The 25,398-nt window shown below is 36.5% G+C and overlaps 1 protein-coding gene across 1 annotated transcript in view; it reads right to left on the bottom strand.

Annotated features, from left to right (window-relative positions):
* LOC128636234 (mucin-2) overlaps positions 1 to 25,398 on the bottom strand; it is a 212,029-nt gene that overhangs the window by 22,231 nt on the left and 164,400 nt on the right. The window contains exons 33-43 of the mRNA XM_053689272.1: positions 21,511 to 22,377; positions 20,028 to 20,897; positions 18,214 to 19,080; positions 16,824 to 17,648; positions 15,757 to 16,293; positions 12,249 to 12,326; positions 9,074 to 10,195; positions 8,058 to 8,255; positions 5,917 to 6,500; positions 5,471 to 5,645; positions 82 to 329 (exon numbers count right to left, since the gene is read on the bottom strand). Of these exons, the coding sequence (XP_053545247.1) occupies positions 82 to 329; positions 5,471 to 5,645; positions 5,917 to 6,500; positions 8,058 to 8,255; positions 9,074 to 10,195; positions 12,249 to 12,326; positions 15,757 to 16,293; positions 16,824 to 17,648; positions 18,214 to 19,080; positions 20,028 to 20,897; positions 21,511 to 22,377 (6,371 nt within the window). The remainder of the gene's footprint in view (positions 1 to 81; positions 330 to 5,470; positions 5,646 to 5,916; positions 6,501 to 8,057; positions 8,256 to 9,073; positions 10,196 to 12,248; positions 12,327 to 15,756; positions 16,294 to 16,823; positions 17,649 to 18,213; positions 19,081 to 20,027; positions 20,898 to 21,510; positions 22,378 to 25,398) is intronic.

Genomic DNA, 25,398 nt, shown 5'->3' with positions numbered 1-25,398 from the left:
GCCTATTGTATACATGTTGTATTTGCTGTAGTGCTGGCTAATATAGGTCATGTAACACGTAATGCATTCATCCCAATATACCTTCAAACTTAAAGGTGCTAAGGTTTTCGCCACAATCTGAATTGTTTGTGTTTCATGACGAATAATGATGTTGCGTGGACATGACACACGATCTCTTTCTCCACAGTCGTAGTTGTCAATGTAGACACCAAAATTTTCCACTTTCTTTTTAATCTCCTCTACTAAGACATATGTGCAGTTGCCTTGGTAGCTATAATAGGTTCCATCAAAGGTTACATAATGGGGATCTCCCCAACCTGAGCACACACCTGAAAGATAAAGTAGTATTTTATGAGATCTGATTTTGCCAGAAAAGAAAAAGAATATTTTAAGGTTTGAATATATATTATTTACTTCAAACCCAAATTAGCCACAGTACTTAATAAAGGTCAAATTACGAGTGTTGCATTAACAGTACTTGCGAGCGATATGGGGTTTATCGTGGGTGTTTGCGCAATTGAAGTTAATGCCAGTTGTGTTAGTGCAACCTCAGATCTCTGGTTAACTGTTTCACAAAACAAAAAAAGTATCAGAAAACACATAAAAAATACATTTAAATGTACCCTTACACTCATAATAATAGTATCTAATAAAAGTTATAAAAAAATGTTACACAAAAAAGCTAAAATGGCTCAAAGATATGAGGTCTCAGGTGTTAGAAAAAAAAAAGCAGGCAAAGGGCTTTAATATAGAGATACATAATTATACATGTCTAAATACTAAATATGTCTATGTATGTATGTATATATATATATATATATATATATATATATACACACACACACACACACATATATATATATATATATATATATATATATATATATGTGTGTGTGTGTGTGAACAGATGTTTTTATGTATTTACATGTGTGTATATGTATTTACAGACATATATAAACACATAACTACATATCTACACATATATACAAATGCTTTGGAGCCCTTTGAAGTTAAGCAGATTAAAACATGTAAAAGCATATTTATGCAATATTCATACTTAATAAAGTGTTATGCTGTGTATTTACTGTAAATATTTTACATTCCAATGTTCTGCACATAGCACAATATGTTCAAAGTATTTATAGATATTCCTATAAATATCTGTATATATCTATAGAAAATGAACAAATAGAGTCAAGCACTCCAGCTATAAAGAGACACTGAACCCAATTTTTTTCTTTTGTGATTCAGATAGAGCATGCAATTTTAAGCAACTTTCTAATTTACTCCTATTATCAATTTTTCTTTGTTCTCTTGCTTTCTTTATTTGAAAAAGAATGCATCTAAGCTTTTTTTTAGTTCAGACCTCTGGACAGCACTTTTTTATTGGTTGATGAATTTATCCACTAATCAGCAAGAACAACCCAGGTTGTTCACCAAAAATGGGCCGGCATCTAAACTTACATTCTTGTATTTCAAATAAAGATACCAAGTGAATGAAGAAAATTTGATAATAGGAATAAATTAGAAAGTTGCTTAACATTTCATGCTCTATCTGAATCACAAAAGAAAATATTTGGGTTCAGTGTCTCTTTAAGGCTGTTTGTATCCTAAATAAAAGAATGTATCACCATTGACAAACATTGTGGTGTTGTGGTGCTGTCACACTTGATGCATGGAGGCTGAATTATCAAGCCGTCAACATAGTTGCATTCACCGGGACCAATACACTCGCCTAACATCTCAGCCGTGGACCTGAATACGCTCTCCTTATTTATAAAAAAAAGCTGTCAAAAAGCCGCACACCAAGTACGGTGTGATGAGCAGCGGACTGTTGTTAACTAGCAGTCATCGATCTCGCTGCTATTTGCCTTTTTCACAACTTAACACCCTGTCACTAAACACCGCCACTGTACTAAAATGTTTAACCACTATCCTGCCGCTCCCAGAGCCCACCGCAACTAAACAAAATATATTAACCCCTATCCCCGGAGCCCACTGCAACTAAATAAAATATATTAACCCCTATCCCGTCACTCACGGATCCCGCCGCAACTGTAATAAAATGATTAACCCCTAAACCGCTAGCCTCCCACATCACTACCATTAACTAAACCGCCAGCCCCCCACATCGCCATAAACTAAATTAACCTATTAACCCCTAAACCTAACAACCCACTAACTTTAAATTAAAATTAACTCATCCCTATCTTATAATAAATTAAAACTTACCTTTACAATTGCATTAAACTACCATTAAAATGTAACTATATTACATATTTAAAAACCTAACCATACTCAATTTATTTAAATCTACAATTAAAAATTACTAAATTACAAAAAAATAAAAACTAAGTTACAAAAAATAAAAAAACACTAAGTTACACAAAATAAAAAACCACAGTATCAAAAATAAAAAAACAATTATACCTAATCTAATAACCCTATCAAAATAAAAAAGACCCCCCCAAAATAAAAAAAACCTAGCCTATACTAAACTACCAATAGCCCTTAAAAGGGCCTTTTGCGGGGCATTGCCCCAAAGAAATCAGCTCTTTTACCTCAAAATACAAACAACCCCCCCACTGTTAAACCCACCATCCACACAACCCTATCTAAAAAAAACTAAGCTCCCCATTGCACTGAAAGTGCATTTGTATGGGCATTGCCCTTAAAAGGGCATTTAGCTCTTTTACTGCCCAGACCCTACTGTAAAAATAAAACCCACCCAAAAAAACCTTAAAAAAAACCTAACACTAACCCCCGAAGATCCACTTACAGTTTTTGAAGACCGGACATCCATCCTCATCCATCTGTGAGAAGTCTTTATCCAAGCGGCAAGAAGTCCTCAACGAAGCCGGGAGTAGTCTTCATCCAAGTGGCAAGAAGTCGTCCTCCAGGTGGCCAGAAGTCTTCATCCATACGGCATCTTCTATCTTCATCCTTCCGACGTGGAGCGGCTCCATCTTCAAGACATCAGGCGCAGAGCATCCTCTTCATACGGTCCCAGCCTTACACTGAAGGTCCCCTTTAAGGGACGTCATCCATGATCGCATCCCTTGAATTCTATCACTCAATTGGAATTAAAGGGTAAAAAAATCCTATTGGCTGATGCATTTAGCCAATGGGATTGAGCTCGCATTCTATTGGCTGATTGGAAAAGCCATTAGAATTCAAGCTCAATCCTATTGGCTGATTGCATCAGCCAATAGGATTTTTTACCCTTTAATTCCGATTGGCTGATAGAATGTCATCAGCCAATCGGAATTCAAAGGACGCCATCTTGGATGACGTCCCTTAAAGGGGACCTTCAGTGTACGGCTGGGACCGTATGAAGAGGATGCTCTGCGCCGGATGTCTTGAAGATGGAACCGATTTGCGTCGGAAGGATGAAGATAGAAGATGCTGTCTGGATGAAGACTTCTGTCCGCATGGAGGACGACTTCTTGCCGCTTGGATGAAGACTTCTCCTGGATGGATCAGGATGGATGTCCGTCCTTCAAAACCTGTAAGTGGATCTTCGGGGGTTAGTGTTAGGTTTTATTAAGGTTTTTTTGGGTGGGTTTTATTTTTAGAGTAGGGTCTGGGCAGTAAAAGAGCTAAATGCCCTTTTAAGGGCAATGCCCATACAAATGGCCTTTTCAGGGCAATGGGGAGCTTAGTTTTTTTAGATAGGGTTTTATTTGGGGGGGATTGGTTGTGTGGGTGGTGGGTTTAACTGTTGGGGGGTTGTTTGTATTTTTTTTACAGGTAAAAGAGATGATTTCTTTGGGGCAATGCCCCGCAAAAAGCCCTTTTAAGGACCATTGGTAGTTTAATTTAGGCTAGGGTTTTTTTTATTTTGGGGGGTCTTTTTTATTTTGATAGAGCTATTAGATTATGTGTAATTGTTTTTTATTTTTGATACTGTGGTTTTTTATTTTTTATAACTTAGTGTTTTTTATTTTTTGTAACTTAGTTTTTATTTTTTTGTAATTTAGTAATTTTTAATTTTATATTTAAATAAATTGAGTAGGGTTAGGTTTTTAAATATGTAATATAGTTAATTTTATTGTTAGTTTAATGTAATTGTAGTATAATAGTTAGGGTAGGTTAATTAATAGTTTAATATAGTTTAATGTAATTGTAGTATAATAGTTAGGGTAGGTTAATTAATAGTTTAATATAGTTTATTTTAATTGTAAAGGTAAGTTTTAATTTATTATAAGATAGGGATGAGGTAATTTTAATGTAAAGTTAGTGGGTTGTTAGGTTTAGGGGTTAATAGGTTAATTTAGTTTATGGCGATGTGGGGGGGCTGGCGGTTTAGGGGTTAATAGGTTTAGTTAATGGTAGTGATGTGGGAGGCCAGGGGTTAAGGGGTTATTAATTTTATTACAGTTGCAGAGGGCTCCGGGAGCGGCGGGATAGGGGTTAATATATATATTTAGTTGCGGTGGGCTCCGGGAGCGGCGGGATATGGGTTAATATATTTTATTTAGGTGGCAGCGATGTCGGGCGGCAGATCAGAGGTGTTAGGACTCGGGGGATATGTTAGGGTGTTAGGTGTAAACTTTACTGGTTTTCTACCATAAAAATCAATGGGATATCTGGCAGTATCGAACATAGCTTTCGCTGCTTTCAGACTCCCATTGATTCCTATGGAATCCGCGGCCTCCAGAGTGGCGGATTGAAAACCAGGTATGCAGGGCCGGAATAGCCGCGAGCGTACCTGTTAGAAATTTGACAACTAGCAAAAGTTGTCAGATAGTGCCGAATTTGTATTTGGAACATCTGTAATGACGTAAGCATCAATCTGTGTCGGATTGAAACCGGCGGATCGTATGTTATGTCACAAAATTCAACTTTTGCCGGTCTTTAGGGTTTGATAAATAGGTTGAATCAGGCTCGCCACAATTACGCAATGGAATTCCGGCGTATTTGCGGTTGACGGCTTGATAAATAGGCCTCATGGACTGTATATATCTATACCTATATATAAGCATGTATATATATATATATATATATATATATATATATATATATATATATATATATATAGGTAAAAATATATATTAGACCAAAATACCATCAGAAATATATAGAAATATGTATTTTTGAATAAATAGAAACATCTGTGCTATGTGCAGAACATTTGAATGTGAAATATTCATATTTTATGTTGGGTTAGCACACTTGAGAATATGCGACTGTGTTCACGCGCAAGTAGGGTGTTAGTTTTTTCCACTTTCTTTACCTTTGTACTGGTGATAAAGAAGCATGCTTACTGGTTTCTATGTTCAATACTACCGTATATTAAGTATGTGACATTTTCTATAAATATTATTATGGTAAAATATATTCTTTAACAAATAACTGTCAAAATATATATTTTGATCAGCTTCATAAATTAATAATATTAAAGACACAGAATCACAACTGCAGTAATGAAGCTAATGGTCATCACTGAGACAGTGTTTACTATACTTACAGTCACATTCCCAGTGCCAGCAGCAGAGGTCATCATCTGGCACAGCAATTGGAGGTCGCCCATTGGCACAGGTGATCTTGGGTGGGGGTTCACATTTTAGTTCTACGATTTCAACAGTATTATTTTCCAGACACCTGGCCATGGTACAGTTACATAACATCCATGTTTCATTGTGCTGCAAATTTAAAAAAAATACAAATTAATGGTATGGAAACATATGTGTTAGAAACAGAAATTAACAAAAAATATATATGTTGATAAGTAAAAATAACAAAATAGACAAAACAGTCAATAAAACTATTGGCTATTCCTGAAGTAAGTAGGAGACTGGCATAGTACAAATGATTTATACAAATTTTAAAACTTGTAGGTGTCCAGTGTTTGATACACATAACAATAATCCCCCTAGTAGGACCTTCAATTTTTTTACCTTAAAAGTGACTCACCTCACGATGTGGCTCAAATGGACATCCAGGTTTTGTTGTTGTTAAAGGAACCATTGGTGTTTTTGTCGGGGTTGGTTTTGTTGTAGATTTTGTTGTTCCTTTTGTGGTTGATGAACTTGTTGGAAATGTTGGGGTAGATGGTGGTGTGGATTGTGTAGTAGTTGATGTCTCTGGTGGCGTAGTTGTTGGATGTGTTGGGGTAGATGGGGGTGTGGATTGTGTAGTAGTTGATGTCTCTGGTGGTGTCGTTGTTGGAAGTGTTGGGGTAGATGGTGGTGGGGATTGTGTAGAAGTTGATGACTCTGGTGGTGAAGTTGTTGGAAGTGTTGGCGTAGATGGGGGTGTGGATTGTGTAGTAGTTGATGTCTCTGGTGGTGTAGTAGATGGAAGTGTTGGGGTAGATGACGGCTCTGGTGGTGTAGCAGTTGGAACTGTAGATGGTGATGTAGATTGTGTAGTGGTCGATGATTCAGGTGTTGTACTAGTTCCACAGAAAAATTTATCTATGTCTATCTGACACTGGTCATTGCAAATGATCTTGTAACACAATGTTGCATTAGCAATACCACTTGTTATTTCAGCACCTATAGCAAAAATAATAAATACATAAATAAGGAACAATGCTACATTTTTCCACACATTACAGCATTACAAAATAAGTTAACATGTCATATAGTTTGCATTTTATTTGATTGCAAGAGAACATGATTACGTTTTCAAACTAAGTAAAAATGTAGACTGTGCAGGTAAAGACTGTGGCTTCTTATTGAGTCAAGTAGCTGCTTATTAGAATAAATTAATATATTATTAATTGAGATGGACAGCAAACACGTTGAAATGTTGAAATAAAATGTTTGATTTATGTGAAGTAAAACAACTTTGCAATATACTTGTATTATTCCTTTTGAGCCTTTTCCTGTAATTTTAGCCTGGACATTTTTTAATTCTGACAACTGGAAGTGCACATGGCAGGATTCACAAGGCTAACCCTGAACCATATCTGTGCCGAATTGAATTTAGCAGAGAGTATCTACAGTCAATTGGCTCCTCCAAATAAGGCAAGGGGTGGGCAGAGTTTGTCTGTTCATAAAATCTTGTAATTACAAGGTGTTTACTGTCCTTATTAGGCCACACATAAATAAGCATTATGGCTTCCCTATAAGTAAGATTTGTATATTTGTACCCTTCATTTTATATTCTCTTATACCATATATGAATTTGTGTCTTTAAAAATTTAAAAAATCCCTCAACAGTAGTGGTGCTCAAATCCATTCCAAGATCTAACAAAGTCCTGATCTTGACAATGGAAAATGATCCAAATAACTTGCGCTGATTCATTCCAAGCAGGCATAATATTAAACCCTGGAATTTGGTAGACATTTAGAACTGGATTTAGAAAGCTGTGCTCATCAAAATACACAATCCTTTCAGCTCAATGGTTTTCATGCTTCCAAAGATCTACTTGAGTCTGTCATATAAAACCTTTCTCAAGGCCACTAAAAGCTTAAAAAGACATTGCAGTAGACTTCATGTTGATTATATGAACCCCTCCATCTATAAATTAAATACAACTGCAATATATTTGTTTTTTTAAACTACTCAATTTGTATCCTAAATTGTAGTGATGAAAGCAGTACCTTGTGTTTACTCCAGTGCCCATGCAAGAAGCTAATTAGGGTGTAATTGCTTTATTTAAACAGATGAAGAGGTCAACACTGTCCCATGACTACTGCTTATCTCTGTATTTGTTTAAATTCGTGTTAGTTATACAGGCAGAACCTTATGCTTTCTTCAGTAAAGAAGCAAAAACCTCCCTTTGACTGCAGGGTCGCATAAGAGAACCTGCAGTCAGGATTTTTCAAGCAGCGGTCACCGACCGCTGCTTCCCTACCCTCTTCTCCCCCTGTTAGGTGGAGAATTTCATTCTCCCCAGTCTCGTCGGACTGGGGAGATTGACAGCTCCTGCTCGTGCGTGATTGGCTGTGCATGGACAGGGGGCGGGATTGCACACAAGCACAAAGATACCATTCAGCTTTTCAGAACATCAGAATAATAATACATTTTACATACCTTTTTTATGAATATATTGCTGCTCTTAAACTTAAAACTGGAAGATTATTCAGTACAATATGCTATATTACCTGGTGGATATGTTATCCCATTGAACACACAGTAGCAGGGAGTAGAAATGATGGTGGATGTGCTGACTGAAGGTGTTGGAGTGGTTGTCACTGAGGTTGTAGTTTCAGGTGGGGTTGGCAAAGTTTCACTTGTACTCTTGATAGGTGTAGGTGTGGGTGTGGTTAAGGTTGTTGTAGTTACAGATGAGGTGGACACCACTAATAAAAACAAGGAAAAAAATATAAATATAATTAATCTGAAAAACATCCTAAAAGAAACCATAAAGCATACTTGTAATTTTTAAAGCCTGGCTAACTTATGTGTCTTTAAGATACAGATAAAATATTCCAGGGAGCTTGAGTGACTTAAAGGGACATGAAACCCACATTGTTTTATTTCGTAATTCATGTGATTTTAAACAGCTTTCCAATTTACTTCTATTATTTAATTTGCTTCCTTCTCTTGTTATCCTTTGCTAAAATGTTTATCAAGGTAAGCTCAGGAGCAGCAAAGAACCTAGGTTCTAGCTGCTGATTGGTGGCTTTACATATATATATATATATATATATATACCGATTGTCATTGGCTCACATGTGAGCAGTTAGAAACCAGTAGTGCATTGCTGCTCCTTCAACAAATGATACCAAGAGAATGATTGTTTGAAATTGTATGTTCTACCTAAATCATGAAATAATTTTTTTGTGTTCCATGTCCCTTTAATAATAATATATTAAAAATTTCTGTGTATTCAAAGGAATTTTGATGTGTGAGGGTGATGTCACCTCCACCTAAAACAATGACAAGAGTAGCATGCTGCCAGAATAATAGTGACCCAGGAATACCAGAAAACAAATATAGCATTTATGAATTTTAGTGGACCCCACAGGAATTATTATGGTCTTATTCTGAACTAAAGGAACTAAATCTGAATCATCAAAGAAAAAACGTTGTATTTCATGTCCCTTGAAGCTGTTGCTCCCTTTTGAGAAAGTTCAACATTTATTTCCCCTTAAGAAATATAGTCTGAACGTCTTACCTGGTTGTGAAGTAGATATTGGTGTCGTCTCTTCTTCCTCAGGGGTACATGGTGTTGTAGTTAGAGTTTCAGTAGTAGTATGACTTACACTTGTTGTTGTTGCACTAGTTGTTGTTTCTGTTGTAGTTTCAGTTGTGGTAGTTGGAGGAGTAGAGGTTGTGGTACTTTGGGTTGTTGTGGTGGTTGAGGATTCAGGAGGTGTAGATATTTTAGTGGTGGTAATTTCTGGGGTGGTTGTAGCCTCAGGTGAAGTAGTTGGGGGAGCTGTTGTGGTGGTTAAGGATTCAGTTGGGGGAGATGTTGTAGTGGTAGAAAATTCTGTTGTAGTTGTAGTTTCAGTTGTGGTAGTTGGAGGAGTAGATGTTGTGGTGGTTGAGGATTCAGGAGGTGTTGATATTTTAGTTGTGGTAATTTCTGGAGTGGTTGTAACCTCAGGTGTAGTAGTTGGGGGAGCTGTTGTGGTGGTTAAGGATTCAGTTGGGGGAGATGTTGTAGTGGTAGAAAATTCTGTTGTAGTTGTAGTTTCAGTTGTGGTAGTTGGAGGAGTAGATGTTGTGGTGGTTGAGGATTCAGGAGGTGTAGATATTTTAGTGGTGGTAATTTCTGGGGTGGTTGTAACCTCAGGTGTAGTAGTTGGGGGAGCTGTTGTGGTGGTTAAGGATTCAGTTGGGGGAGATGTTGTAGTGGTAGAAAATTCTGTTGTAGTTGTAGTTTCAGTTGTGGTAGTTGGAGGAGTAGATGTTGTGGTGGTTGAGGATTCAGGAGGTGTAGATATTTTAGTGGTGGTAATTTCTGGGGTGGTTGTAGCCTCAGGTGTAGTAGTTGGGGGAGCTGTTGTAGTGGTTAAGGATTCAGTTGGGGGAGATGTTGTAGTGGTAGAAAATTCTGTTGTAGTTGTAGTTTCAGTTGTGGTAGTTGGAGGAGTAGATGTGGTGGTTGAGGATTCAGGGGGTGTAGATATTTTAGTGGTGGTAATTTCTGGGGTGGTTGTAGCCTCAGGCGTAGTAGTTGGGGAAGTTGTTGTGGTGGTTGAGGATTCAGTTGGGGGAGATGTTGTAGTGGTAGAAAATTCTGTTGTAGTTGTAGTTTTAGTTGTGGTAGTTGGAGGAGTAGATGTTGTTTCTGTCAGAAAATAATAAAATGTAGATTATACATCCCGAGTGCATAAAGCATCATATATTGAGTAAGTATTCATTAAGTGAAAACATAGACAAAGCAATTCGCTAACATTGACGCTTGCCATCTGCAGACTTTATTTTTTTAATTAATATTTATGTTTAAAAACAGCCAGCAAAAGATATGTGTAGTATAGGGGGACAATGATACAGCAGGTCTTATACTCAGAAGGTGAAGCTACAGCAGGTCTTATACTCAGGAGTGCACAAGCACACCCATGTGCAGGTAGGAGATTAGGATGACTAAGTGTTCTTGGCCTTTTAATAAATGTTTTAACACTTTATCAGATTGTGTGGTTTGCTGACTGCAAAGCTGGGAAGTTGAATCTCTTATTGGGAAGCCTTCTTTAGCCAGAGAACCAGCACGCTGAACTGCTGCTAATTGTTTCGCCCTGTTCCCATAAGCGCACGGATGTGCTTGTGCTCTTGTGAGTATAAGATCTGTTGTAGCATCACCTTCTGTTCCTTATACTGCTCACGCATGTGGCGCCTCTTTTGTTCCCTTATAGGGTTCCTTTGCTGGATGTATGTTTGCTGGTATCAGATTAAGGAGAAGAGCCACCTGCAATATTGTGGTCATTTTCTCTCATCTCTGTTTGCCTCACTGCGGACATTACGATTCCCTTCATCTTTTGGGACTTGGTATTTGTATAAGAATGGACTTCTATTATTGCCTCTTTATTTTTTTGTTTATTATCAGTTATTTTTTTCTCTGTTTCTCTGTAATTAGCAATATATCAGCCAATGCTAAACTCACATGTGATTAAAGTGATACTAAACCCCCAAAAAATCATTTCCTGATTCAGATTGAGCATGCAAGTTTAAGTAACTTTCTAATTTACTCATACTTTCAATTGTCTTTGTTCTCTTGCTATCTTTATTTGAAAAAGCATGAACTAAGCTTAACCCCTGGGTAGCATTTGCTGATTTGTGGCTAAATTAAGCCACCAATCAGCAAACTCTACCCAGGTGCTGAACCAGAAATGGTCTGGCTCCTAAGCTTTGATTTCTGCTTTTCAAATAAAGATATGAAACGAACGAAGAAAGCTTAAAGATAGGAGTAAAATAAAAAGTTGCTTAAAATCACATGCTCTACCTGAATCATAAAAGAAGAATTTGTGTTTAGTATCCCTTTAACAATGAATATCCTTAAAGGGATACTAAACTAAAAAAATGTCTTTCATGATTCAGATAGAGCATGCAATTTTATGCAACTTTCTAATTTACTCCTATTATCAATTTTTCTTTATTCTCTTGCTATCTTTATTATATGGCTACATTTAGACACCAATCAGCAAGCTGTACCCAGGTGCTGAACCAAAAATAGACCAGCTCTTAACCTTACATTCCTGCTTTTTCAAATAAAGATAGCAAGAGAATAAAGAAACATTGATAATAGGAGAAAATTAGAAAGTTGCTTAAAATGACATGCTATATCTGAATCAAAATGTGGGTTTAGTGTCTCTTGCTATCTTTATTATATGGCTACATTTAGACACCAATCAGCAAGCTGTACCCAGGTTCTTAAACAAAAATAGGCCAGCTCTTAACATTACATTCCTGCTTTTTCAAATAAAGATAGCAAGAGAATAAAGAAAAATTGATAATAGAGCATGTCATTTTAAGCAACTTTCTAATTTACTCCTATTATCAATTTTTCTTTATTCTCTTGCTATCTTTATTTGAAAAAGCAGGAATGTAAGGTTAACAGCTTGCTGATTGGTGTCTAAATGTAGCCATATAATAAAGATAGCAAGAGACACTAAACCACATTTTTTTCTTTCATGATTAAGATAGAGCATGTAATTTTAAGCAACTTTCTAATTTACTCCTATCTGAATCATGAAAGAAAAAATGTCGGTTTAGTGTCCCTATTTAGCCTGTCTTTGACTAATGGTGGCCCAGATTAACTGCTGAATGTTCTACTTATGATAACTGTAAAATAGCATAGTTAGAATTTAATAAAGAAATATTTATGTCAATATACTGTAGTTACTTACCTAGTACCTGTCCACCTGATGTGACATTTTGTGTAGTTGCAGTTGTAGTAAATGTTTTAATCACAGGGCCAGTTGTAGCTGTATAAAAACAAAAAACACAAATAGTAATATACACTGTTCTTTCTTACAGCAACAATGCTTTTGATTTTACTGACAAAAGTAGCGCATACCACTAAAGGGATTACCTAGAAACATCTCAGAAATAATACAAGGATTTATTTTGTTTATCTTGGTCCTGGAGTTTTTTGTTTTTGTTTTCTTTCAAGTATTTTATATTTAATATGTTTTTTTAAAAGCTTAGAATTTAAAATGGCTCATTCAATTTGGTTGATGTTTCACAATTGGTTTCACAAATTGGTTTAGTACTTTTTGAGATTTTCAGATGTGGAAAAATTCACACTGTATAATATGGGTATATAAGTATTTTTTTAGACAAAGCTACGGTGAGAACTACTGTACCAGTCTTTAAAATATTTGGTATGACCTTAAATCTTATGAGGCTGATTAATCGTACTGTGTTTGATGAACAAAAGTAACTCATATGAGGATTCAAAGATGCATTATCTTCACTGTGCTTGTGCATGTTCAGTAGAAGGAAACAGCATGTGCAGATGCTGTTTTCAATATCAGATCAACTTAACTTTTTTTATCAAGTGTGTCAAGCCCTCACAAATAGGTTAAACACATAGTTAAAGTCATACTTGGGAGCTACAAGTATTGCAGCTCACAAGCTACACACAACCAATGAATAGTGAATTTGTGTTAATACCACTGCCTAATAATTCCCCTGCTTTTTCTTGCTCAGAACCGGCAGCTCTCTTCGACTCCTGAACAGGACTTTATCTATGTGTTTAACCACTTTACTGTTATTTTTATGTCAATCGCCAACAAATTATTGGGTTATGAGATCCCGCATTGGAAAGAGAGGGCTCCCTCTTACTAAACTGTGATCTCATATCTTACTGTTTTAGTTGCTCTAAAAGTGTTCTCTTCCCCTCATCAAACAATGTATGTGTGTGTATTTGGGGCAGGTGATCATTGCTATTAAGGTGATCACCTGAAAAATAAAAATATAAAAGAGGGGAATTCACTCTTTTACAAGAGGTGTCAATAAGCCTTTAATTAAATCAAAGGAAGAGATAAGAGCTCTCAAGTAGCCCCCACCACTAGAGGGCAGCTGCATCCTAGGGGACAAATGGCCCCTCATTTGAAAGATGAAGTTCCCCCTTTAAAATGATGGGTCACTTGTCCCATTAGTAAAAGTCAGGAGAGAGAGAGGGTCTCCGTTCTACTTCCCCTTAGGATAGAGAGCAGTTTAAATGTTACTGCAGGTAATTGCCATTTTTACTGCAAATCAACTGCATCTTACAGGGGTATGAGAGGATTACTTGGCGCCCATTTAACAAGCTCCGTAGTGAGCTTGTGGGCCCCTGTTTCTGGCGAGTCTTCAGACCTGATCCGCACTGTGATTGGTTTAGGAGCTGAGGGACATGGACTTTAAAAATCCCTGCCCCAGTTATAGATTCACTAGCTAGAAAATCCCTTCTTCAGGGTTTCCTTGAATCCTTATAATGACACCATGCATGCACGTGGCAACAGGGTGTTCCGCACTTAACCAGTGATCAAGAAGAAGACTGCAGTCAGCTTCAATGGCTACAGTGTGGGGGTCCCCAGGATCCGGATAATGAGGGGGATTCCCCAGGAAGACGACACACTGTTGTCCTTCATACTAAGGTCCTGATAATCTAAATCTCCCCACTCCAGCAATATGATCTAAGAAGTATCGTCATGTACGAGGACCCTTAATTTTTGAAATGTAAATGTTAGATTGAGAACTGTTTACCTTAATACATAGGGTTCTGGATGTGAAGGAAAGACCCCCTACATTACAATATAAGGATATAAAAGAAAATCCCAAAGATTGTATGTGATTTCTCTCTATGCCAGCGAGCTTTTGATCATCAGGAGCTGAGTGTTTTGTGCCAAGGATGACACTGTGTCTTAGCACTCATTTCCTCCATTTTTCATAATACATTTTATCCAAATAGTGAAAATTATCAGTGTTTCTGAGAACAATTAGGGCTTATTCATGTTCTTTTATGGGGACATAAGCAACAACAAAAAAACATTTAATATCGAAGTCACCTCAACGTTATTGATGAGGCAAATTCAGTTACAGTAAATATGAAAGTAACTTTAAATCACAAAAATATGAAAAATATAAGCAAAAGTTTTAAGAATGTGATTGCTAAACGGCCTTCTAGAGATGATGCGGTCTTGAATTCAGTCTTGTTACATTGTAAAGGGACACTGAACCCACATTTTTTTCTTTTGTGATTCAGATAGAGCATGACATTTTAAGCAACTTTCTAATTTACTCCTATTATCAAATTTTCTTCATTCTCTTGGTATCTTTATTTGAAATGCAATAATTTAAGTTTAGATGCCGGCCCATTTTTGGTGAACAACCTGGGTTGTCCTTGCTGATTGGTGGATGCATTCATCCACAAATAAAAAAGTGCTGTCCAGAGTTCTGAATAAAAAAAAAGCTTAGATGCCTTCTTTTTCAAATAGCAAGAGAACAAAGAAAAATTGATAATAGGAGTAAATTAGAAAGTTGATTAAAATTGATTAAAATTGCATGCTCTATCTGAATCACAAAATAAAAATGTGGGTTCAGTGTCCCTTTAAGCACATCACATTTGCTCTAAAAGATATGGCTGTAAAATACATCTTCATATGTAAAGTATCTATAGCTATTTAATTCAATAATTGAAAAATGGTGATGGAAATTTGTTGAAAAATAGTCTGATCTCCTGACCGTCCTATATTATGACGAGCAAGAAAATAATGTGCGTGCTTATAAAACATAAGCAGACCGATATTAGAACTTAGTAAATAAACTTTAAAATTGAATTTCCTGAAATCACAAAAGAAAAAATTACAAATCATTGTCAACCTAAATATGGAATGTGCTATGCCCTTAGTCATGGCTGTAATTATTATTAGAGGGACATGAAACCCAACATTTTTATATCATCATTCAGAGAGAGAATGTGATTTTAAACAACTTTTTAATTTACTTCTATTATGATTTTTTTCTTTGTTATCTTGGTATCTTTGATTAAAAAGCAGGAAACGTATGCTTAAGCGCCGGCCCATTTCTGGAGCACAATATGGCAGCAGTTTTGCAAGATAGTTATCTATTTGCAAGAGCCCTAAATGGCAGCACTATTTCCTTCAATGTAGTGCTCTAGATACCTACTTAGGTATCTCATCAACATAGAAAATCATGAGAACAAAGCAAATTTGATAGAAGTAAATTTGAAACTTTGTTAAAATGGTCTGTTCTGTCTGAATCACAAAAGAAAATGTTTGGGTTTCATATCTCTTTAAACAAAGACTGGAGCAAAGCTGATTCTAGCCATTTAATCAATAAACTTCTAAGTGTTCCAAAAAAATCTGAAAGAGGGCTCCGAAATATATAACACTAATCACATCAACTTACTTGTAGAAGAAACTGTGGGGGTTGTGGTGGACACTGGAGTAGTTGTGCTTTGTGGTGTAGTTGTTGTCTTCTCTGTTGTGGTTGTGGACCCTGGAGTAGTTGTGCTGTATGGTGTAGTTGTTGTCTTCTCTGTTGTGGTAGTTGTTGGCACTGGAGTAGTAGTGCTTTGTGGTGTAGTTGTTGTCTTCTCTGTTGTGGTAGTTGTTGTTGGCACTGGAGTAGTTGTTGTGCACCAGGGTGGAAGATCACAGCACTCCACACTTATCTCATAGTTGTAACAAACGGGCATGAACCCTTCTTGGTCTCTGTTATTACAGACAAGGCCATGGTTGACATCACAAGTTACTTTTTGCCTCAGCTCATCCAATGGTGTGTCAGGGAATTTTGATGCTCTACAGGAAATGTTTTGAGGCTTATCACATATAGAAAATCCTTCATTTTTAATGTTCTCGTAAGTTTCAAAATCACCTCCATTAACACCGTATTGTGGGTAACTCACATCATACCAGGGGCTCCACGCACAGACAGGGATACACTCTGGTGAAGAAAGAAAGGATAGTTTTTATTAATATAAACTGATAAATAAATAGATTTACCTGATGCTTATACATGATTTTCTTTATTAGTACTATTTAATTTGAAACAACCAATATATATTTTTTTTCTATTAAGAAGATTTTTTAAATGAAAACGACCAATAATAAATATAAATTGCTCTCCAGAAAACGACATTTGTTTATTTAAAATTATGCTAAATTCTCTAAAAGAATGTGAAAACAGCTAGAGTTGTTTTAAAAAATAAAGTTTTTATAAGAGAATTGCTTTATACCTTACACTAGATAATATTGTTTATTACTAAAGTTCAGTACACCCAAATCTATACAAGTTAGTTAGATCCAAATGTATATATATATATATACATACACAGAGAGAGAGAAGAGGGAAGAGAGGAAAGATAGAGAAGAGAGAGAGAGAGACAGAGGAAAGAGAGCTATGGGATAGAGAAAAGAAAGTAAAAGAAAGAGATAAAAAGTCTGAAATATATAGCACTAATCACATCAACTTACTTGTTGTGGGCACTGGAGTAGTTGTGCTTTGACTTGTACTTGTTGGTGTAGTTGTGCTCTCTGTTGTGGTTGTTGTGGGCACTGGAGTAGTTGTGCTTTGTGGTGTAGTTGTTGTGCTCTCTGTTGTGGTTGTTGTGGACACTGGAGTAGTTGTGCTTTGTGGTGTAGTTGTTGTGCTCTCTGTTGTGGTTGTTGTGGACACTGGAGTAGTTGTGCTTTGAGTTGTACTTGTTGTGCTCTCTGTTGTTGGAGAAGTTGTGGTAATGTCTGGAGTAGTTGTGCTTTGTGGTGTACTTGTTGTGCCCTCTGTTGTGGTTGTTGTGGACACTGGAGTAGTTGTGCTTTGTGGTGTAGTTGTTGTCCCCTCTGTTGTAGTTGTGGACACTGGAGTAGTTGTGCTTTGTGGTGTAGTTGTAGTCCTCTCTGTTGTGGTCCCTGGAGTAGTTGTGCTTTGTGGTGTAGTTGTTGTCTTCTCTGTTGTGGTGGTTGTTGTTGGCACTGTAGTAGTTGTCGTGCACCAGGATGGAAGATCACAGCACTCCACACTTATCTCATAGTTGTAACAAACGGGCATGAACCCTTCTTGGTCTCTGTTATTACAGACAAGGCCATGGTTGACATCACAAGTTACTTTTTGCCCCAGCTCATCCAATGATGTGTCAGGGAATTTTGATGCTCTACAGGAAATGTTTTGAGGCTTATCACATATAGAAAATCCTTCATTTTTAATGTTCTCGTAAGTTTCAAAATCACCTCCATTAACACCGTATTTAGGGTAACTCACATCATACCAGGGGCTCCACTCACAGAAAGGGATACACTCAGCTGGTGAAGAAAGGAAGGATATTTTTTTTATCAATATAAGCAGATAAATAAATAGATTTACCTGATGCTTATTCATGATTTTCTTTATTAGTACTATTTATTTTGAAACAACCAATATATATTTTTCTATTAAGAAGATTTTTTTAAATGAAAAAGACCAATAATAAATTTAAAATGCTCTCCAGAAAAAAACAAATATCTGTTTATTTAAAATTATGCTACATTCTCTAAAAGAAGATAGAGTCTAATAATAAATGTGAAAACAGCTAGAGTTGTATTACAAAATAAAGTCTTTATAAGAGAATTGCTTAATACTTTACACTAGATAATATTGTTTATTAGTAAAGTTCAGAACACCCAAATCTATACAAGATAGTTAGATCCAAATGTGTATATATATATATACATACACAGAGAGAGAGAAGAGGGAAGAGAGGAAAGATAGAGAAGAGAGAGAGAGAGAGAGAGAGAGAGACAGAGGAAAGAGAGATATGGGATAGAGAAAATAAAGTAAAAGAAAGAGTTAAAAACTCTGAAATATATAGCACTAATCACATCAACTTACTTGTTGTGGGCACTGAAGTAGTTGTGCTTTGAGTTGTACTTGTGCTCTCTGTTGTAGTTGTTGAAGTTGTGGTAATCTCTGTAATAGTTGTGCTTTGTGGCGTAGTTGTTGTGCTCTCTGTTGTGGTTGTTGTGGACACTGGAGTAGTTGTGCTTTGTGGTGTAGTTGTTGTGGACACTGGAGTAGTTGTGCTTTGTATTGTACTTGTTGTGCCCTCTGTTGTAGTTGTTGTGGACACTGGAGTAGTTGTGCTTTGAGTTGTACTTGTTGTGCTCTCGGTTGTTGGAGAAGTTGTGGTAATCTCTGGAGTAGTTGTGCTTTGTGGTGTACTTGTTGTGCCCTCTGTTGTGGTTGTTGTGGAAACTGGAGTAGTTGTGCTTTGTGGTGTAGTTGTTGTCCCCTCTGTTGTAGTTGTGGACACTGGAGTATATGTGCTTTGTGGTGTAGTTGTTGTCCTCTCTGTTGTGGGTGTGGACCCTGGAGTAGTTGTGCTTTGTGGTGTAGTTGTTGTCTTCTCTGTTGTGGTGGTTGTTGTTGGCACTGGAGTAGTTGTCGTGCACCAGGATGGAAGATCACAGCACAGCACACTTATCTCATAGTTGTAACAAACGGGCATGAACCCTTCTTGGTCTCTGTTATTACAGACAAAGCCATGGTTGACATCACAAGTTACTTTTTGCCCCAGCTCATCCAATGATGTGTCAGGGAATTTTGATGCTCTACAGGAAATGTTTTGAGGCTTATCACATATAGAAAATCCTTCATTTTTAATGTTCTCGTAAGTTTCAAAATCACCTCCATTAACACCGTATTGTGGGTAACTCACATCATACCAGGGGCTCCACTCACAGACAGGGATACACTCAGCTGGTGAAGAAAGGAAGGATATTTTTTTATTAATATAAACTGATAAATAAATAGATTTACCTGATGCTTATTCATGGTTTTCTTTATTAGTACTATTTATTTTGAAACAACCAATATATATTTTTTTCTATTAAGAAGATTTTTTTAAATGAAAAAGACCAATAATAAATATAAAATGCTCTCCAGAAAAAAAACAAATATCTGTTTACTTAAAGGGACACTCAATCAAAATTAAACTTTCATTATACAGATAGAGCATGCCATTTTAAACAACTTTTGAATTTACTTCCATTAACAAAATGTGCACAGACTTTTTATATTTAAACTTTTTGAGTCACCAGCTCCTACTGAGCATGTGCAAGAATAAGTGTGTATACGTTTGTGAATGACTGATGGCTGTCACATGGTACGTGTATGCATTTGTGAATGGCTGATGGCTGTCACATGGTACAGGGGGAGTGGAAAAAGACATAACTTTTAAAATTGTCAGAAAAAAAAATCTACTCATTGGAAGTTCAGACTAAGTGATATTGCATTGTCTTGTTACCTTGCATTTGTTGATTATGCAAATCTACTGTGTTGGCTGGTCCTTTAAAATTATGCTACATTCTCTAAAAGAAGATACAGTCTAATAATACATGTTAAAACAGCTAGAGTTGTATTACAAAACAAAGTTTTTATAAGAGAATTGCTTAATACTTTACTCTAGATAATATTGTTTATTACTAAAGTTCAGAACACCAAAATCTATACAAGATAGTTAGATCCAAATGTATATATATATATATATATATATACATACACAGAGAGAGAGAGAAGAGGGAAGAGAGGAAAGATAGAGACGAGAGATAGAGGGATAGAGGACAGAGAGATATGGGATAGAGAAAATAAAGTAAAAGAAAGAGATAAAAACTCTGAAATATATAGCACTAATCACATCAACTTACTTGTTGTGGGCACTAAAGTAGTTGTGCTTTGAGTTGTACTTGCTGTGCTCTCTGTTGTAGTTGTTGAAGTTGTGGTAATCTCTGTAATAGTTGTGCTTGGTGGCGTAGTTGTTGTGCTCTCTGTTGTGGTTGTTGTAGACACTGGAGTAGTTGTGCTTTGTGGTGTAGTTGTTGTGGACACTGGAGTAGTTGTGCTTTGTATTGTACTTGTTGTGCCCTCTGTTGTAGTTGTTGTGGACACTGGAGTAGTTGTGCTTTGAGTTGTACTTGTTGTGCTCTCGGTTGTTGGAGAAGTTGTGGTAATCTCTGGAGTAGTTGTGCTTTGTGGTGTACTTGTTGTGCCCTCTGTTGTGGTTGTTGTGGACACTGGAGTAGTTGTGCTTTGTGGTGTAGTTGTTGTCCCCTCTGTTGTAGTTGTGGACACTGGAGTAGATGTGCTTTGTGGTGTAGTTGTTGTCCTCTCTGTTGTGGTTGTGGGCCTTGGAGTAGTTGTGCTTTGTGGTGTAGTTGTTGTCTTCTCTGTTGTGGTGGTTGTTGTTGGCACTGGAGTAGTTGTCGTGCACCAGGATGGAAGATCACAGCACAGCACACTTATCTCATAGTTGTAACAAACGGGCATGAACCCTTCTTGGTCTCTGTTATTACAGACAAGGCCATGGTTGACATCACAAGTTACTTTTTGCCCCAGCTCATCCAATGATGTGTCAGGGAATTTTGATGCTCTACAGGAAATGTTTTGAGGCTTATCACATATAGAAAATCCTTCATTTTTAATGTTCTCGTAAGTTTCAAAATCACCTCCATTAACATCGTATTTAGGGTAACTCACATCATACCAGGGGCTCCACTCACAGAAAGGGATACACTCAGCTGGTGAAGAAAGGAAGGATAATTTTTTTTATCAATATAAGCAGATAAATAAATAGATTTACCTGATGCTTGTTCATGATTTTATTTATTAGTACTATTTATTTTGAAACAACCAATATATATTTTTTTCTATTAAGAAGATTTTTTTAAATGAAAAAGACCAATAATAAATATAAAATGCTCTCCAGAATAAAACAAATATTTGTTTATTTAAAATTATGCTACATTCTCTAAAAGAAGATAAGAAGATAGAGTCTAATAATAAATTTGAAAACAGCTAGAATTGTATTACAAAATAAAGTTTTTATAAGAGAATTGCTTAATACTTTACTTTAGATAATATTGTTTATTACTAAAGTTCAGAACACCAAAATCTATACAAGATAGTTAGATCCAAATGTGTATATATATATATATATATATATATATATATATATATATATATAGTATATATATACATACACAGAGAGAGAGGAGAGGGAAGAGAGGAAAGATAGAGAAGAGAGAGAGAGAGAGAGAGAGACAGAGGAAAGAGAGATATGGGATAGAGAAAATAAAGTAAAAGAAAGAGTTAAAAACTCTGAAATATATAGCACTAATCACATCAACTTACTTGTTGTGGGCACTGAAGTAGTTGTGCTTTGAGTTGTACTTGTGCTCTCTGTTGTAGTTGTTGAAGTTGTGGTAATCTCTGTAATAGTTGTGCTTTGTGGCGTAGTTGTTGTGCTCTCTGTTGTGGTTGTTGTGGACACTGGAGTAGTTGTGCTTTGTGGTGTAGTTGTTGTGGACACTGGAGTAGTTGTGCTTTGTATTGTACTTGTTGTGCCCTCTGTTGTAGTTGTTGTGGACACTGGAGTAGTTGTGCTTTGAGTTGTACTTGTTGTGCTCTCGGTTGTTGGAGAAGTTGTGGTAATCTCTGGAGTAGTTGTGCTTTGTGGTGTACTTGTTGTGCCCTCTGTTGTGGTTGTTGTGGAAACTGGAGTAGTTGTGCTTTGTGGTGTAGTTGTTGTCCCCTCTGTTGTAGTTGTGGACACTGGAGTAGATGTGCTTTGTGGTGTAGTTGTTGTCCTCTCTGTTGTGGTTGTGGACCCTGGAGTAGTTGTGCTTTGTGGTGTAGTTGTTGTCTTCTCTGTTGTGGTGGTTGTTGTTGGCACTGGAGTAGTTGTCGTGCACCAGGGTGGAAGATCACAGCACTCCACACTTATCTCATAGTTGTAACAAACGGGCATGAACCCTTCTTGGTCTCTGTTATTACAGACAAGGCCATGGTTGACATCACAAGTTACTTTTTGCCCCAGCTCATCCAATGGTGTGTCAGGGAATTTTGATGCTCTACAGGAAATGTTTTGAGGCTTATCACATATAGAAAATCCTTCATTTTTAATGTTCTCGTAAGTTTCAAAATCACCTCCATTAACACCGTATTGTGGGTAACTCACATCATACCAGGGGCTCCACTCACAGATAGGGGTACACTCAGCTGGTGAAGAAAGGAAGGATATTTTTTTATTAATATAAACTGATAAATAAATAGATTTACCTGATGCTTATTCATGATTTTCTTTATTTAAAACTAGTACTATTTATTTTGAAACAACCAATATATATTTTTTCTATTAAGAAGATTTTTTTAAATGAAAAAGACCAATAATAAATATAAAATGCTCTCCAGAATAAAACAAATATTTGTTTATTTAAAATTATGCTAAATTCTCTAAAAGAAGATACAGTCTAATAATAAATGTATAAACAGAGTTGTATTAAAAAATAAGGTTTTTATAAGAGAATTGCTTAATACTTTACACTAGATAATATTGTTTATTACTAAAGTTCAGTACACCAAAATCTATACAAGATAGTTAGATTTAGATCCAAATGTATATATATATATATATATATATATATATATATATATATATATACATACACAGAGAGAGAGACAGAGAGAGAGAGAGAGAGGAGAGGGAAGAGAGGAAAGATAGAGAAAAGAGAGACAGAGGAAAGAGAGATATGGGATAGAGAAAATAAAGTAAAAGAAAGAGATAAAAAACTCCGAAAATATATAGCACTAATCACGTCAACTTACTTGTTGTGGGCACTGAAGTAGTTGTGGTTTGTGGTGTAGTTGTGGTCCCCTCTGTTGTGGTTGTTGTGGACACTGGAGTAGTTGTGCTTTGTGGTGTAGTTGTTGTGGACACTGGAGTAGTTGTGCTTTGTATTGTACTTGTTGTGCCCTCTGTTGTAGTTGTTGTGGACACTGGAGTAGTTGTGCTTTGAGTTGTACTTGTTGTGCTCTCGGTTGTTGGAGAAGTTGTGGTAATCTCTGGAGTAGTTGTGCTTTGTGGTGTACTTGTTGTGCCCTCTGTTGTGGTTGTTGTGGACACTGGAGTAGTTGTGCTTTGTATTGTACTTGTTGTGCCCTCTGTTGTAGTTGTTGTGGACACTGGAGTAGTTGTGCTTTGAGTTGTACTTGTTGTGCTCTCGGTTGTTGGAGAAGTTGTGGTAATCTCTGGAGTAGTTGTGCTTTGTAGTGTACTTGTTGTGTCCTCTGTTGTGGTTGTGGACTCTGGAGTTGTTGTGCTTTGTGGTGTAGTTGTTGTCTTCTCTGTTGTGGTGGTTGTTGTTGGCACTGGAGTAGTTGTCGTGCACCAGGGTGGAAGTTCCCCACAGCACTCCACACTTATCTCATAGTTGTAACAAACGGGCATGAACCCTTCTTGGTCTCTGTTATTACAGACAAGGCCATGGTTGACATCACAAGTTACTTTTTGCCCCAGCTCATCCAATGATGTGTCAGGGAATTTTGATGCTCTACAGGAAATGTTTTGAGGCTTATCACATATAGAAAATCCTTCATTTTTAATGTTCTCGTAAGTTTCAAAATCACCTCCATTAACACCGTATTTAGGGTAACTCACATCATACCAGGGGCTCCACGAACAGAGAGGGATACACTCAGCTGGTGAAGAAAGGAAGGATAATTTTTTTATTAATATAAACTGATAAATAAATAGATTTACCTGATGCTTATACATGATTTTCTTTATTAGTACTATTTAATTTGAAACAACCAATATATATATATATTTCTATTAAGAAGATTTTTTTAAATGAAAAAGACCAATAATAAATATAAAATGCTCTCCAGAAAAAAAATATTTGATGTTTATTTAAAATTATGTTAATTTCTCTAAAAGAAGATACAGTCTAATAATAAATGTGAAAACAGCTAGAGTTGTATTACAAAATAAAGTTTTTATAAGAGAATTGCTTAATACTTTACACTAGATAATATTGTTTATTACTAAAGTTCAGAACACCAAAATCTATACAAGATAGTTAGATCCAAATGTATATATATATATATATATATATATATATATATGTATATATAGTATATATATATACATACACAGAGAGAGAGAAGAGGGAAGAGAGGAAAGATAGAGAAGAGAGAGAGAGAGAGAGAGAGAGAGAGAGAGACAGAGGAAACAGAGATATGGGATAGAGAAAATAAAGTAAAAGAAAGAGATAAAAACTCTGAAATATATACAGGTATACACCGCTAATACAGCGGGTTAGGGACCAGAGCCCCGCTGTAAAGTGAAAACCGCCTTAAAGTGAAACAAGGCAGTTTTAAGCTAACTTTTCACTTGTCAGTGTGTTTAAAGACTTGAAAACATGTTTGAACTAACATATATTAGGGGTGCAATAGTGCTATGTTTAGTTTAACACTCGCACAGCACAGTATTCAATAAATACTGTATCTGTAAAATAGTGACAATTACTGTAGTACAATTTGCCAGACTATAGCACTGAGATACAGATTGCACTGTAATGCTGTAAACAGTGAACTAAGCATAACAAAATGGTGCCAGTCACTTTTCTCGCAATCTCACGATGATTACAGCACTGTTTCAAAATCCTTGGAGGCTAAACTGCAGCTCCACAAAGCGCTGTATTAGCGAAGCGCTGTAAAGTGAGGTATACCTGTAGCACTAATCACATCAACTTACTTGTTGTGGGCACTGAAGTAGTTGTGCTTTGGGTTGTACTTGTTGTGCTCTCGGTTGTTGGAGAAGTTGTGGTAATCTCTGGAGTAGTTGTGCTTTGTGGTGTACTTGTTGTGCCCTCTGTTGTGGTTGTTGTGGACACTGGAGTAGTTGTGCTTTGTATTGTACTTGTTGTGCCCTCTGTTGTAGTTGTTGTGGACACTGGAGTAGTTGTGCTTTGAGTTGTACTTGTTGTGCTCTCGGTTGTAGTTGTTGAAGTTGTGGTAATATCTGTAATAGTTGTGCTTTGTGGTGTAGTTGTTGTGCTCTCTGTTGTGGTTGTTGTGGACACTGGAGTAGTTGTGCTTTGTGGTATAGTTGTTGTGGACACTGGAGTAGTTGTGCTTTGTATTGTACTTGTTGTGCTCTCTGTTGTAGTTGTTGTGGACACTGGAGTAGTTGTGCTTTGAGTTGTACTTGTTGTGCTCTCGGTTGTTGGAGAAGTTGTG

This window comes from Bombina bombina, chromosome 7, assembly GCF_027579735.1.
Source record: "Bombina bombina isolate aBomBom1 chromosome 7, aBomBom1.pri, whole genome shotgun sequence".
Lineage (NCBI taxonomy): Eukaryota > Metazoa > Chordata > Amphibia > Anura > Bombinatoridae > Bombina > Bombina bombina.
This window is presented reverse-complemented; position numbering and strand designations above follow the sequence as displayed.